The following is an 11,427-nucleotide window of genomic DNA, read 5'->3' as shown; positions in this document are numbered from 1 at the left end:
TGTATAATTGTTTTGTTTTCTAGAGCTCACTTTAATGCCAGTGTTGACTGTGCAATTGAAGAACTCCAGATGCAACCCACTTCTTTGTCAGAGCGGGAGCAGCACATGTACAATGTCGAGGCAAGGCATGTCGAATGGAATCAATATTGCAGCTCATACTCAGTTTAAGTGGAGCATATCAAGATAGTTTTGGTGTGTGCTTATGCAGACAACCTACATGATTTATGCTTTTGGAGAAGAACAAGGTTCCGTCCGATATCTCAGCTGAAACCATGAAGCAGTGGTTGCTGAGCAGCATGAGTGAGTACCAAAGGCTCATGTGAAAATGCACATATGTACGTGGAATAATGTATTATGTATGCCCATCTTAAAGGTTCTGCAGCTTTGAAACCAAAGTGCATCTCGGGATGTTCGCTCTTCTGCAGGAGGTGAGTTCAGAAAAATAGTCAGGATACTGAATCTGGAATTCTTTGAATAGTGTGTGTTGTAACGCAATATTTTCAATTTTTATTCTTTTAGGAAGGAGAACTAAAGTCAGGTGTAAGCATAAGATATTAGGATATACTGAAGAATGTTGTCCATCGTAGGTGTTTGTATATGCAATATATCGACATTCAGGTCTCTTTCCATTCACTTGAACGTAGCAGTGTGATGAGGAAGAAGAGTTTGGGGTTTTGAAATGAACTGATATTCCAATTGATGATGTACTGTTGGAGTAATCATTATTATAAATGTGTTTGCAATAAATATAAAGCCTTATAATATACATGCTTACTATATTAATCAATATATTTGCTTATTAGGAATAGTAATGCTCATCCTAAATGTGTAACTATATTAAACAATATATATATATATGTGTTGATCGCTTTCAACGAAGACAAACACTTACCCCAAGGTCCCTCTCCAGGACAGCTGGCTCCAGCGAGAGATACAAGTTTGCTAGGACATAAACAATACATTGAGCCCTTGCTCCGAGGACTGATTACTGGAAGATACGCCTCAACCCTTTCCCCAGATGCAAGTTCGCAATGAAGATCTGTGAAGGACGCTTAAATTGTTGTTGGTTCAGCGGATGGCTATCAAGCATATTGTTTTAATTTGTGACGCTAGGTTGACGCTAGGTTTGCTTGATTATGAAATTGTTTTGTTTCTTGCTTACGCAATTGGATCGAGTCAATAACCTTGTAAATGTTTTGATTTGAGGCCTTAAATGGGCAGGACATAATGCCACTCGTTAGAATAATCTTGATCGGACGAGCGGCGGGATGTATTCTCTTCTTGCAAGAATTAAATGGTGATGTGACTACAGATGCCTTTTTTATTGAAAGCTGAATTGGAAATACCTAAGGATAAACCTACAATTGGATAAACCTAACATGTACCATTTTGCATTTTCATATCCTAATTTTATACTTGTATCTCCAGTTGAAAGAATACTATCACATATGCGCATTTTTTGGGCCAAATTGAAATAGTCAGAACAAAAGTCAAAACTTCCTTTAACTTGTGACTGTGTTTATGTATGCAGCCCTGGACGAAGGCAAGGCGAATGTGCCTGAATCAGAAATACGGGCAAGTCTGCAAGGACTTCACTCAAGAAGAACACCTTTTGCAATTGTTCAATAGAAAGGTAAGGAAATGATTGTCTTTACAAAATGACCCACGTGAGACAATTTGTAAACTCTCTTTTTTTTCTTGGGAAGGTCACACTTGAAGGCCTCCGCAAGTACCTTTCAATCGGTGTCCTGCACACTCCAAAGGACTGTAGTCTCCTCAGGAGGTAGAGGTGTGTTAGAATTATTATGGAATATTCTATATGTGTTGTAAGCATTTTTTTAAATAAGTAGTAAGGCTATAAACAGTCATGGGAACATGGACATTTTTCCTCCACATCATCGTCTCCTTTACAAGGCCAAAGCTCGAGGACATAATGTTTCGGACACTTCTCCCGGCAGGACCCAATGAGACTGTTATGACGAGACTCCAGCAGCAGATTTGAAAATACGGCGTTGCTTACATTATAATACTGCTTTGTTTACATTATAATCCTGCTTGGTTTACTTTAGAATGCTTTGTTTACATTATAATACTACTTTGTTTACCTTATAATGCATTCCTCACACTGTTGTTTTTCTGAACCATCGAGAGTGTTATTGTACTGATTACATAAACATGTTTTTCGAATGTCGCGATTAAATACAATGATTCAGTTACTGCAATTCAGAATGCACTGTGGACTGAGACGACGTCACAAGGCATCTCCTTCGAAGTTGTAAGCAGAATTTGTTGAAAGATGTTTTTCCTTTTTTAATTAAATATTACTAATAATGATTTAAAAGGTTTGAATCATTATTCCAACAAGGTGGCTCTGTTCCCTCTTGTACAGGGCATCCATGTTTGTGGACCTGTCCAGTTTGTTGTTGAGGTTAACACCAAGGTACTTAAATTTCTCCACGATTTCAATCACATTGAGTTTTTTTCTTGTAAATGTATCTACTCGTTCACTTGGCATCCTTGACCACCTTTCACACCACCAAGGACTTCTTCAAGAAGAAGAGTTGTCTATTTTTCCCATGCTCAAGGCTATTCTTTAATCCCAGAGCTTGAAGGAATCTTGGAGCAGCTCGCCCTGCGACTTTATGTTTTCATGGAAACCTGAAGGAGGAGAGATGAAGGTGGCGCGTAAGCAAACTGGACCTGAATCGTGAGAAAATGTTTTGCCATCTTGACATCATGTTGAGTTACCTTCCAGCATGGAGAGATGCATGGCATCATTGGCGTTCTTGGGAATGCTAAGAGTCACATCCAGGGCTTTTTGAGCTGCTCTTTCCCTTGACAACATTGCAGCAGATCCTAAAATAAGCCAAAAGACACTTACGTTGAGACATTGTTCCCAGAGAATTGAGAGAATTTACTGTGTAGGTATTGCTGTATGCTCGGTTTATGTGTACTATAGCAAGTTTAGGATTAGATACATGTTCATTTCATTGAGCTGGTTATGTTGTGTTACATTATGCTATGGGACTTTCATGAGACGTTTCACAGAATGAGTGTGGTTTCAAGTGTTTTCATCGGTGCATCATGAATGTTATTTTCCTGAATAACAAACTTTTGCATGGTGATTTTTCCCAGGAAAAGACAGCGATGGACGTCAATGGTGAAACGCCAAAAATTAAACTGGGGTAAAATCCACTTGCTAGCAGCATTTTGTGATTAAATACAAACACTGGAGCTTAAATACAAACACTGGAGCTTTTCAGATATCAGAACTTGGCCCACAATTGAAATATTATTCAGGAATATAGCCATATTTGTAATTTTACTCACCAAAAATCATTTTTACACAATATCCATCCTCCTTTCTTTCTTCCTTCTTTCCCATCGCCATCGAAGCTAATGATGAAAGTCGAGCCTGTCCTGTCATATTTCCGTCATAGTCCGTTTTCGAAAATAGCATTAAATCAACACAACAATATACTATTTGCTTGTGGAGCTAAGTTAGCGCGCTGAAAGTGACCCACACACCATTTTCCCGGCTGTAACAGGCTTGCTAGTTTCGGAGTTGACCGCCCTTTCTTAATGATGTCAATTTTTTTCCTGAAAAAGTCAGTCTAGAAAATAGCATTGTCAAGTCAACTTTGAAGAAGGTATGTCTGCCCCTCCTCCAGGCCAACAGAGGGCAGAAAAGAAAACCCAAACAAAAGTCACCTCGCCTCATTTCCTGCCTAAGATCATAGGGCATGAGCCAGGATATAACCATTCAGATTCAAGCCTTGAAAGTAGACAGGCGAGAGAGTGGCAAGGAATACCAAGGAATACCCTTCAGACCCGATCACACGCAACTGGTAGGACAAAATAAGTACCACCTAGATGCCAGCTGATTGATGCTTAATTTGCTTCTCGCAACCTTAAGTTGCATTCTTTGTATTTTCCCTTAACTTGGATTACTCATATGACCTATCTCTGTAAAGTGAATATTTGTGTTTGATTTACTCAATCAGTTAATGTACCCATGCATTTCCACTCTATCATTTCAACACTCTCCTGCTTTCTGTATTAAATTCAAGATGCTAGTAGTAAACTCAAGAGCAACACTTTGATCACCATAGTAACGTGAAACTTGAATGACGTCACATGCTCCCTCCTTTCCCCTTTCTTTAAGGTTTTCAACCTAACCACTTCCTATCACCATAAACTTCAATAAAAGTGTAAACTGGAAGGATTTGAGTTGTTCCTGCGTTGATAAGATCGGGGCCCCTTTTCAAGTTTGGGGCAAAATTTGAAGAAAAAGAGGGATAACTTGACAGTTGAAAACCAGCGTGGCATCATAGACAAAGGATTAAAGGCCTTGAGTCAAAGCCAACGCAGTCGTCGGAAGGGCCTCAAGAGGAGCGAGGCCTCAAGCCATGGCGGAAGAAGCCACTGGGAAAACAATTGAGCAGCTAAGGCTCGAAAGGGCCAAAGCGGAAAGAGCCTTCTTCAATCAAGCCAGGTACCTAAGGAAAGAGGCAAGAAAACTGGAGAAATCGAAGTTGCTGAGGGAATACAATAGGTTCTATGCACAAGCACGAGAGGTAGATAACACCAATAGCGATTACGAACTCGGCCTCCTTGCCGAACGGGGAGGTTCTGAGGAAGATATCGGAGGAATATTGGAGAAAATAAAGAAGACCCAAGAAGACTGTGATACCAAGCTGACAGAAGTAAGGGAGATAGTACAATTAAGTCTCTGGGAGAGATGCGGCAGGACCGAGCTCACGTCTGCAATGACGGAAGCAGAAATATACTGCGGACACGCCCTTAGGACCCCAGTGACTGCGGCGTGTAATGATGCCTATGAACGGCAAGTAACCCATGCTAAAAGAAGCATACTTGAGCTCATGACAGCGTTCAAGGAATGGGAAGAATGGATCCCAAAAGAAGAAAGACCCACCTGGGAGAAAAGACTACAAGACCTAAGAGAAAAGAGGGTCACCATCAATACAAGGGAGGCAGAACACCTACAAATGTCCAAGGAGGAGGGAGCAGGACAAGAAGGAACCCTCCGAACAAAGCCTGCAGAACAGGCACCCGGTCTCAAAATTAAGGCCACCAGTCTGCCCAAATTCGAGGGCTCCAGAAGAGATTTCTACCCGTGGAAGAGGACCTGGGAAAGCCTTCAGAAACAAGGCGAGCCAACTGGCTCGAAGGAAGCCCGAAGACTCCAACTCCTTGAAAGTGTGGATGGGAGGATCTGCAGAGACCTAAGCCTGTCCACCTGTCAGACCGCCGAAGACATGTTCAGGGTACTGGAAAACCGATTTGGAAACAAAGCAACAATAGCCGTGGAAATTCTTGAAGGCCTGGTAAGATTCCCGATCCTGACATCAGACCAACCCCGGAAAGTGATTGACATGATCCAGGCAATCGAAAAGGCCCTCAACGATCTAATAGAACTCGACCACGCTGGAGCCATCAAAAATCTGCTTGTAATCAGATCAATAGAGAGGAAATTACCAGAAAGAATAAAGATGAACTGGTTAGACTTCATGACCAACGAAGCAAATGGAGTCACCCCAGACAACCACTTTGACAGCCTCCTAAGGTACCTGAAGGACCAAGAGGAGATCTTGGAGAGGGCCGAGCAGCTTAATACACCTCTGAAGCCCGAGAGAAGATCAGTAGAACCGAGGCCAAATGAACCCAGAAGGTACGCCTCAACCAGGTCCACGAGCAAAGGGGGATGTGTCGTCTGCGGGGAAGAGGGGCACCCAGAGAAGCTTTTCTTCTGCAAGGCGTTCAAAAACCTGAAACCAAAAGACAAGTTGAGTGCAGTTGAAAGGTTGGGAGCCTGCAAAAAGTGCCTAGGGTGTCACAAAGATGAAAGCGAATGCAGGGATACTTACTTGTGCAGGAAACAGAGCTGCAAGAGAGACCATCACTTTTTCCTGTGTCAAAAAGGAAACGCGGTACCAAGACCAAATGCGGGGAGGTACGGATTGACAGAAGAACAACAGGGATTTGTGTCTGGACTGTCCCCCGAAGCGGCAGAAGTATTCAAGAGAGTCTTCACCAATGTTTCGGCAAGTTCGCTCTGCACCGACAAGTCTGCAGCAATGGGGCATAGTGAAGGGGAGGAACTCCCAGTGATGCTTATGCTCCTCGAAGTAACAACCAACGCAGGTCAGAAAATTGGAACACTGATTGACTTGGCGTCTGATACAAACTACATTACCCACAGCGCAGCCAAAAGGCTCAACCTCGGAAGTGAGAAGGTCACCCTACTGGTCCACGGTGTTGGGGGGATGGTCTTGAAAGTAAAAACAAAAAAGTATCAGCTCCGAGTGAGAGTTAAGACACCCACAGGGACGCAAAGAGCCCATGAACTTACCTGTTATGGTTTGAAAGAAATAGCCAAGATAAGTAGGACTATCAAACCTGAAGAACTGAAAGGGTTCTTCCCAGAAGTGAGCTTAGAGGACCTGCACAGACCAGAGCAGGTCGAGCTCCTCATCGGTCACCGGGAAGGACGCCTCGCACCACAGAGGGTGAAAGTGATCGGCGACCTCGTCTTATGGGACGGACCATTGGGGAAGACCGTTGGTGGAACGCACCCAGACCTCTTTGAGGAAGAGAGTGTGGCAGCTCGCACATCCAAAACACACTTTGCACGGTCCATGAGGGCCACGGCTGTGAAATACCAAGAGCTCAGAGAATCAAAGGAATTCAAAGCTGAAACGAGAAGCACTGTCACAGACAAAGAATTCCTCAACTGGTGGAAATGGGACAGTATTGGGGCAGCCTGCGAACCACAGTGTGGAGGATGCAGATGTGGAAACTGCCAGCCAGGAGGCAAGGAGATGACACTGAGCGAGGAGAGAGAGCTGGAAGTCATCAGAAAAGGCCTCACCTATGTCACCACCGATGATCACGTCGACCAACCTCACTGGGACACGAAATACCCATGGATCGAAGACCCCATGTCTCTACCCTACAACAGAAGTGGAGTAGAAGCAACCTTTCTGAGGACAGAAAAACAACTCAAGAAAGAACCCAAGTGGAAAGTGGCATACGCATCCCAAGTCCATGAAATGGTGGAAAGAAGAGCAGCAAAGAAACTCAGCAAAGAAATGATCACCAATTGGAGAGGACCGGTGTGGTACGTTAGCCACTTGGTAGCGCCAAACCCTCACTCCGTTACCACACCAGTGCGCTTGGTCTGGAACAGCAGCCAGAAGTTCAAGGGACTTAGCATGAACGACATCCTGTTGAAAGGACCAGACGTCCTCAACCCAATCCGAGCAGTTTTACTCAGATTCAGAAGAGGAGTGCATGCAGCCCTTGGAGACATCAAGAAGATGTGCAACTCAGTGTGGTTGGAAGAACCTGAAATGCACCTACAGATTTCTTTGGAGAGACACCGAAGAAAGTGAAATTGAGGAGTATGCCATCACCCGAGTCAACATTGGCGATCGTCCAGCAGGATGCATTGCACAGCTGGCAATGAGAGAGACTGCAAAGCTACCCATGTTTGCTCACCTAAAAGAGGAGTGCAGAATCCTGGAGGAAGACTCCTACGTTGACGATGTGCTGACCTCTCACAACGACTTGGAAAAACTGGATGGATACACCAAAAGGGTTGAAGAGATCCTGAAAGCAGGTGGCTTCATCCTCAAACCCTGGCTCCGGTCAGGCCAAAGTGGGAGGGAGATACTCACAGCAGGAGCATCTTCCAGCAATATACTCATTCTACCAAATCAAAGAAGAGGAGAAGACGACAAAGCCCTTGGAGTCGGCTACATTGTCGAAAGCAACAAACTGTACCCCATGACCTCAGTTAACTTCTCTAAGAGAAGAAAGAAAATGAGAGTGGGTCAAAACCTCCTGGGAGAGGAGGTGAGAGAAAACACTCCCAAACCACTGACTAGGAGACAATTACTAAGTCAGGTAGCCGGCCTCTATGATCCGATAGGCCTTGTCACCCCCGCCAAACAGAAGGGTGCCATTCTCGTCAGGAAAGCTTTCCAAGAAGCTGGAACCAGCAGAACCCAAGACACGTGGGACAAACCTCTATCTGAAAAGTTAAGGGAAGAAGCAATCCAGTTATTTGAAGAATACGTCCGTCTCAGCCAAGTTACCTTCCACAGGAGCCTCACGCCACGGAACTGGACCCGAAGACCGTGGGGAGTGACATTCTCCGACGGAAGTGACCAGAGTTACGGGGCCGTGGTGTACCTCAGATGGGAGACAGCGACGGGCATCGAAGTCAGACTCGTCGAGTCCAAGGCGAAACTATCACCACTTGACCAGAAGGGAGAACCAGTGAAAGCTGAGATATGTGGCGCTGTCTATGCAGCTCGCCTCAGAAGATACATCGAAAAGCACAGTCGAATGGAGATTGAAAGATGGATCCACCTAGTGGACAGTCAAACTGTGTTAGGAGCAATCCAAAGAGACAGTTACGGATATCAAACCTTCTTCGCGAACAGAGTTGGAGAAATTCAAAAGACCACGTCCGTTGACGACTGGTGGTGGATCCAGGGAGACCTCAACGTAGCGGACATGCTCACAAGAGGAGTTGCCCCGGAGGACCTCAGAGAGGGCTCCGCGTGGCAAGACGGACCCGAATTCCTAAGGCTGCCCATAGAGGAGTGGCCAAAGAAGTCGCTGCCCATGCAAGGGAAGGAATCAATAAACTCCAAAGGAAGTCCTTCACTGCCGTACAGACCAGGTCACAGACGAGAGGAAGGACGAGCGATGCACCATCTGCCGAAACAAGTAATCCGACCCATGCCACGAATGGGGGAGATCGGAGTATCCCACGAGGGGCTGCAAACGGAGATGATCCCCGAGCCCGAAGACCTCCAGCCGGATCTGCTGTGAAAGAACTGATCGATGTAAGGAGATTCAGCAGCCTAACCAAATTGATCAGGGTCATGGCCTGGGTATGGAGAGCTGCAACAAAATGGAAAAGTGTATTGGAACAAGACCCAACTTCAAGTAAACCAAAGAGCCAGAGACTTTCATCAGACCAGATAAAGTCCAGAGCCAAGCAAGCTGTACTTACACTGAGTGAGTACGAAGATTCAAAGAGAGACCTCTTTCAGGCAGCCCAAGAGGGCGCGTCCTTCCAAGACACCACCCTCAACAGGTTGGCGGTATACAAAGAGGCGGAGACCGAACTCTTGGTCTGCGGAGGAAGATTCCAAATCTTCGACAACGACAAAACAGCCGTACCAATTCTACCCCATGATGCATGGATATCTTCTCTTCTGGCACAAGAAGCCCACAACGCAAACCATGAAGAAACAGCAGGTACACTCCTGCGCATGAGGAAGAAAGCGTGGGTTATAAGAGGCCGAAGATTGGCTCAGAAGGTCGTAAACAATTGTGTAACCTGCAGGAAAAACAGAGCCAAAAGATGCCAACAAATCATGAGCGACCTCCCATCCGAGCGAACAACACCAGCCAGACCATTTCAATACACAACTGTGGACCTGTTCGGCCCTTACGAAGTGAAGGACGAGGTGAAGAAGAGATCAGGACTCAAAGTATGGGGACTAGTTTTCTGCTGCATGGCATCCCGAGCCCTACACACAGACGTAGTAAATGACCTGTCATCTGAAGGCTTTCTGTTGGCCTACAAGAGATTTGCAGCATTACGGGGACACCCGAGAAAGATATGGTCAGACCCAGGAAAAAACTTTGTGGTCGCCAGGCCAGCCCTCAAAGAACTGCATGCCTTCCGGAGGAAGCTGGAAGCATCCAGAGTCGAGGATGAAGCCTCCACGCATGGAACGGAATGGAACTGGAAACTCCACCCTGCGGACTCCCCACACCGAAATGGAGCTGCCGAGGCCGCAGTACGCGCTGTAAAACGTGCCCTGCACAACCTGGCAGGAGACAGATGCTTCACGTGGAGTGAGTTCCAAACCTTCCTCTACATGGCTGCCAATCTGGCCAACGAAAGACCCATTGACGCCAGGACGCAAAGTCGTGAGGAATGCATAGACTACATCAGCCCAAACACTCTTCTGCTGGGAAGGACAGGACCTGAGGGAGATGTAGGAAGCTTCGACTTTCAAGGATACCCCTACAAGAGACTAAGAGCCATCCAGACCGAAGTTGACCGATTCTGGAAGAAGTGGAGCCAGCTGGCGGGACCCAACTTGTTCATCCGAAGTAAGTGGCACACAACGAACAGAAATGTAGCCACGGGAGATATCGTCTGGCTGGCCGACCAAAATGCTCTAAGGGGCCAGTACAAGCTTGGACGAGTCGATAGTGTCGTCCCCGACACAAGAGGCATCGTCAGAGATGTACACGTCAAGACCTTCCCAAGCTACCCCGTCTCTACTACCAAATCTGATCACGCGAAGAAACCCCCCACAAAAATCCCTTCAACAATTCTGCATAGAGATGTACGACGCATCATTGTCCTGATACCTGTGGAAGAACAGAAATAGACCAACAAAGAAACGAACGAGAGCAACCAGGAACTGTGTGACCTCTCTGGGTTCAAGAACCGAGATGCCAAGTGGGAGGTGTCAAGTCAACTTTGAAGAAGGTATGTCTGCCCCTCCTCCAGGCCAACAGAGGGCAGAAAAGAAAACCCAAACAAAAGTCACCTCGCCTCATTTCCTGCCTAAGATCATAGGGCATGAGCCAGGATATAACCATTCAGATTCAAGCCTTGAAAGTAGACAGGCGAGAGAGTGGCAAGGAATACCAAGGAATACCCTTCAGACCCGATCACACGCAACTGGTAGGACAAAATAAGTACCACCTAGATGCCAGCTGATTGATGCTTAATTTGCTTCTCGCAACCTTAAGTTGCATTCTTTGTATTTTCCCTTAACTTGGATTACTCATATGACCTATCTCTGTAAAGTGAATATTTGTGTTTGATTTACTCAATCAGTTAATGTACCCATGCATTTCCACTCTATCATTTCAACACTCTCCTGCTTTCTGTATTAAATTCAAGATGCTAGTAGTAAACTCAAGAGCAACACTTTGATCACCATAGTAACGTGAAACTTGAATGACGTCACATGCTCCCTCCTTTCCCCTTTCTTTAAGGTTTTCAACCTAACCACTTCCTATCACCATAAACTTCAATAAAAGTGTAAACTGGAAGGATTTGAGTTGTTCCTGCGTTGATAAGATCGGGGCCCCTTTTCAAGTTTGGGGCAAAATTTGAAGAAAAAGAGGGATAACTTGAGCAAACATAGCCAATCATAGTTTGTGAAAGCAATGACATGTCCCAGCCAGCAAAATGCTAACGCCTATGAAAAATCATTGTGGGGTGGCCAACTCGAAATCTGATTGGTTAAAAGCAACAGTCTAGTTTAATGCAGCAGAGCCCGCAAGAACTGATTGTGCAGGCTTTGAGGCAGATCTGATCTGGCAACAAATAATGGCTGAAATGTGATTGGTTAAATG

At 45.4% G+C, this 11,427-nt stretch overlaps 1 protein-coding gene and 1 long non-coding RNA gene across 2 annotated transcripts; both read left to right on the top strand.

Annotated features, from left to right (window-relative positions):
- The first annotated feature begins 269 nt into the window (after positions 1-269).
- On the top strand, positions 270-1,926 carry LOC144065648 (uncharacterized). Its single transcript, XR_013297218.1, has 6 exons — positions 270-300; positions 374-428; positions 520-540; positions 1,532-1,633; positions 1,707-1,789; positions 1,915-1,926. It is a non-coding gene; the product is annotated as an uncharacterized LOC144065648 (long non-coding RNA).
- A 1,709-nt stretch (positions 1,927-3,635) lies between these two features.
- LOC144065491 (uncharacterized) lies at positions 3,636-11,121 on the top strand. The gene is made up of 2 exons (XM_077588373.1): positions 3,636-3,848; positions 4,166-11,121. The coding sequence occupies exon 2, from the start codon at positions 4,410-4,412 to the stop codon at positions 7,413-7,415; it is 3,006 nt and encodes a 1,001-aa protein (XP_077444499.1). The 5' UTR covers positions 3,636-3,848; positions 4,166-4,409; the 3' UTR covers positions 7,416-11,121.
- Positions 11,122-11,427: the final 306 nt, after the last annotated feature.

The sequence above is a fragment of the Stigmatopora argus genome, chromosome 20 (genome assembly GCF_051989625.1).
Source record: "Stigmatopora argus isolate UIUO_Sarg chromosome 20, RoL_Sarg_1.0, whole genome shotgun sequence".
NCBI lineage: Eukaryota > Metazoa > Chordata > Actinopteri > Syngnathiformes > Syngnathidae > Stigmatopora > Stigmatopora argus.
Note: the sequence above shows the minus strand (reverse complement) of the source record. Positions and strands in the feature narration are given on the sequence as shown.

Excerpts from the sequence above, each read along its gene's own strand:
- LOC144065491 (XM_077588373.1), top strand. The coding sequence starts at position 4,410 with ATGGCGGAAGAAGCCACTGGGAAAACAATTGAGCAGCTAAGGCTCGAA.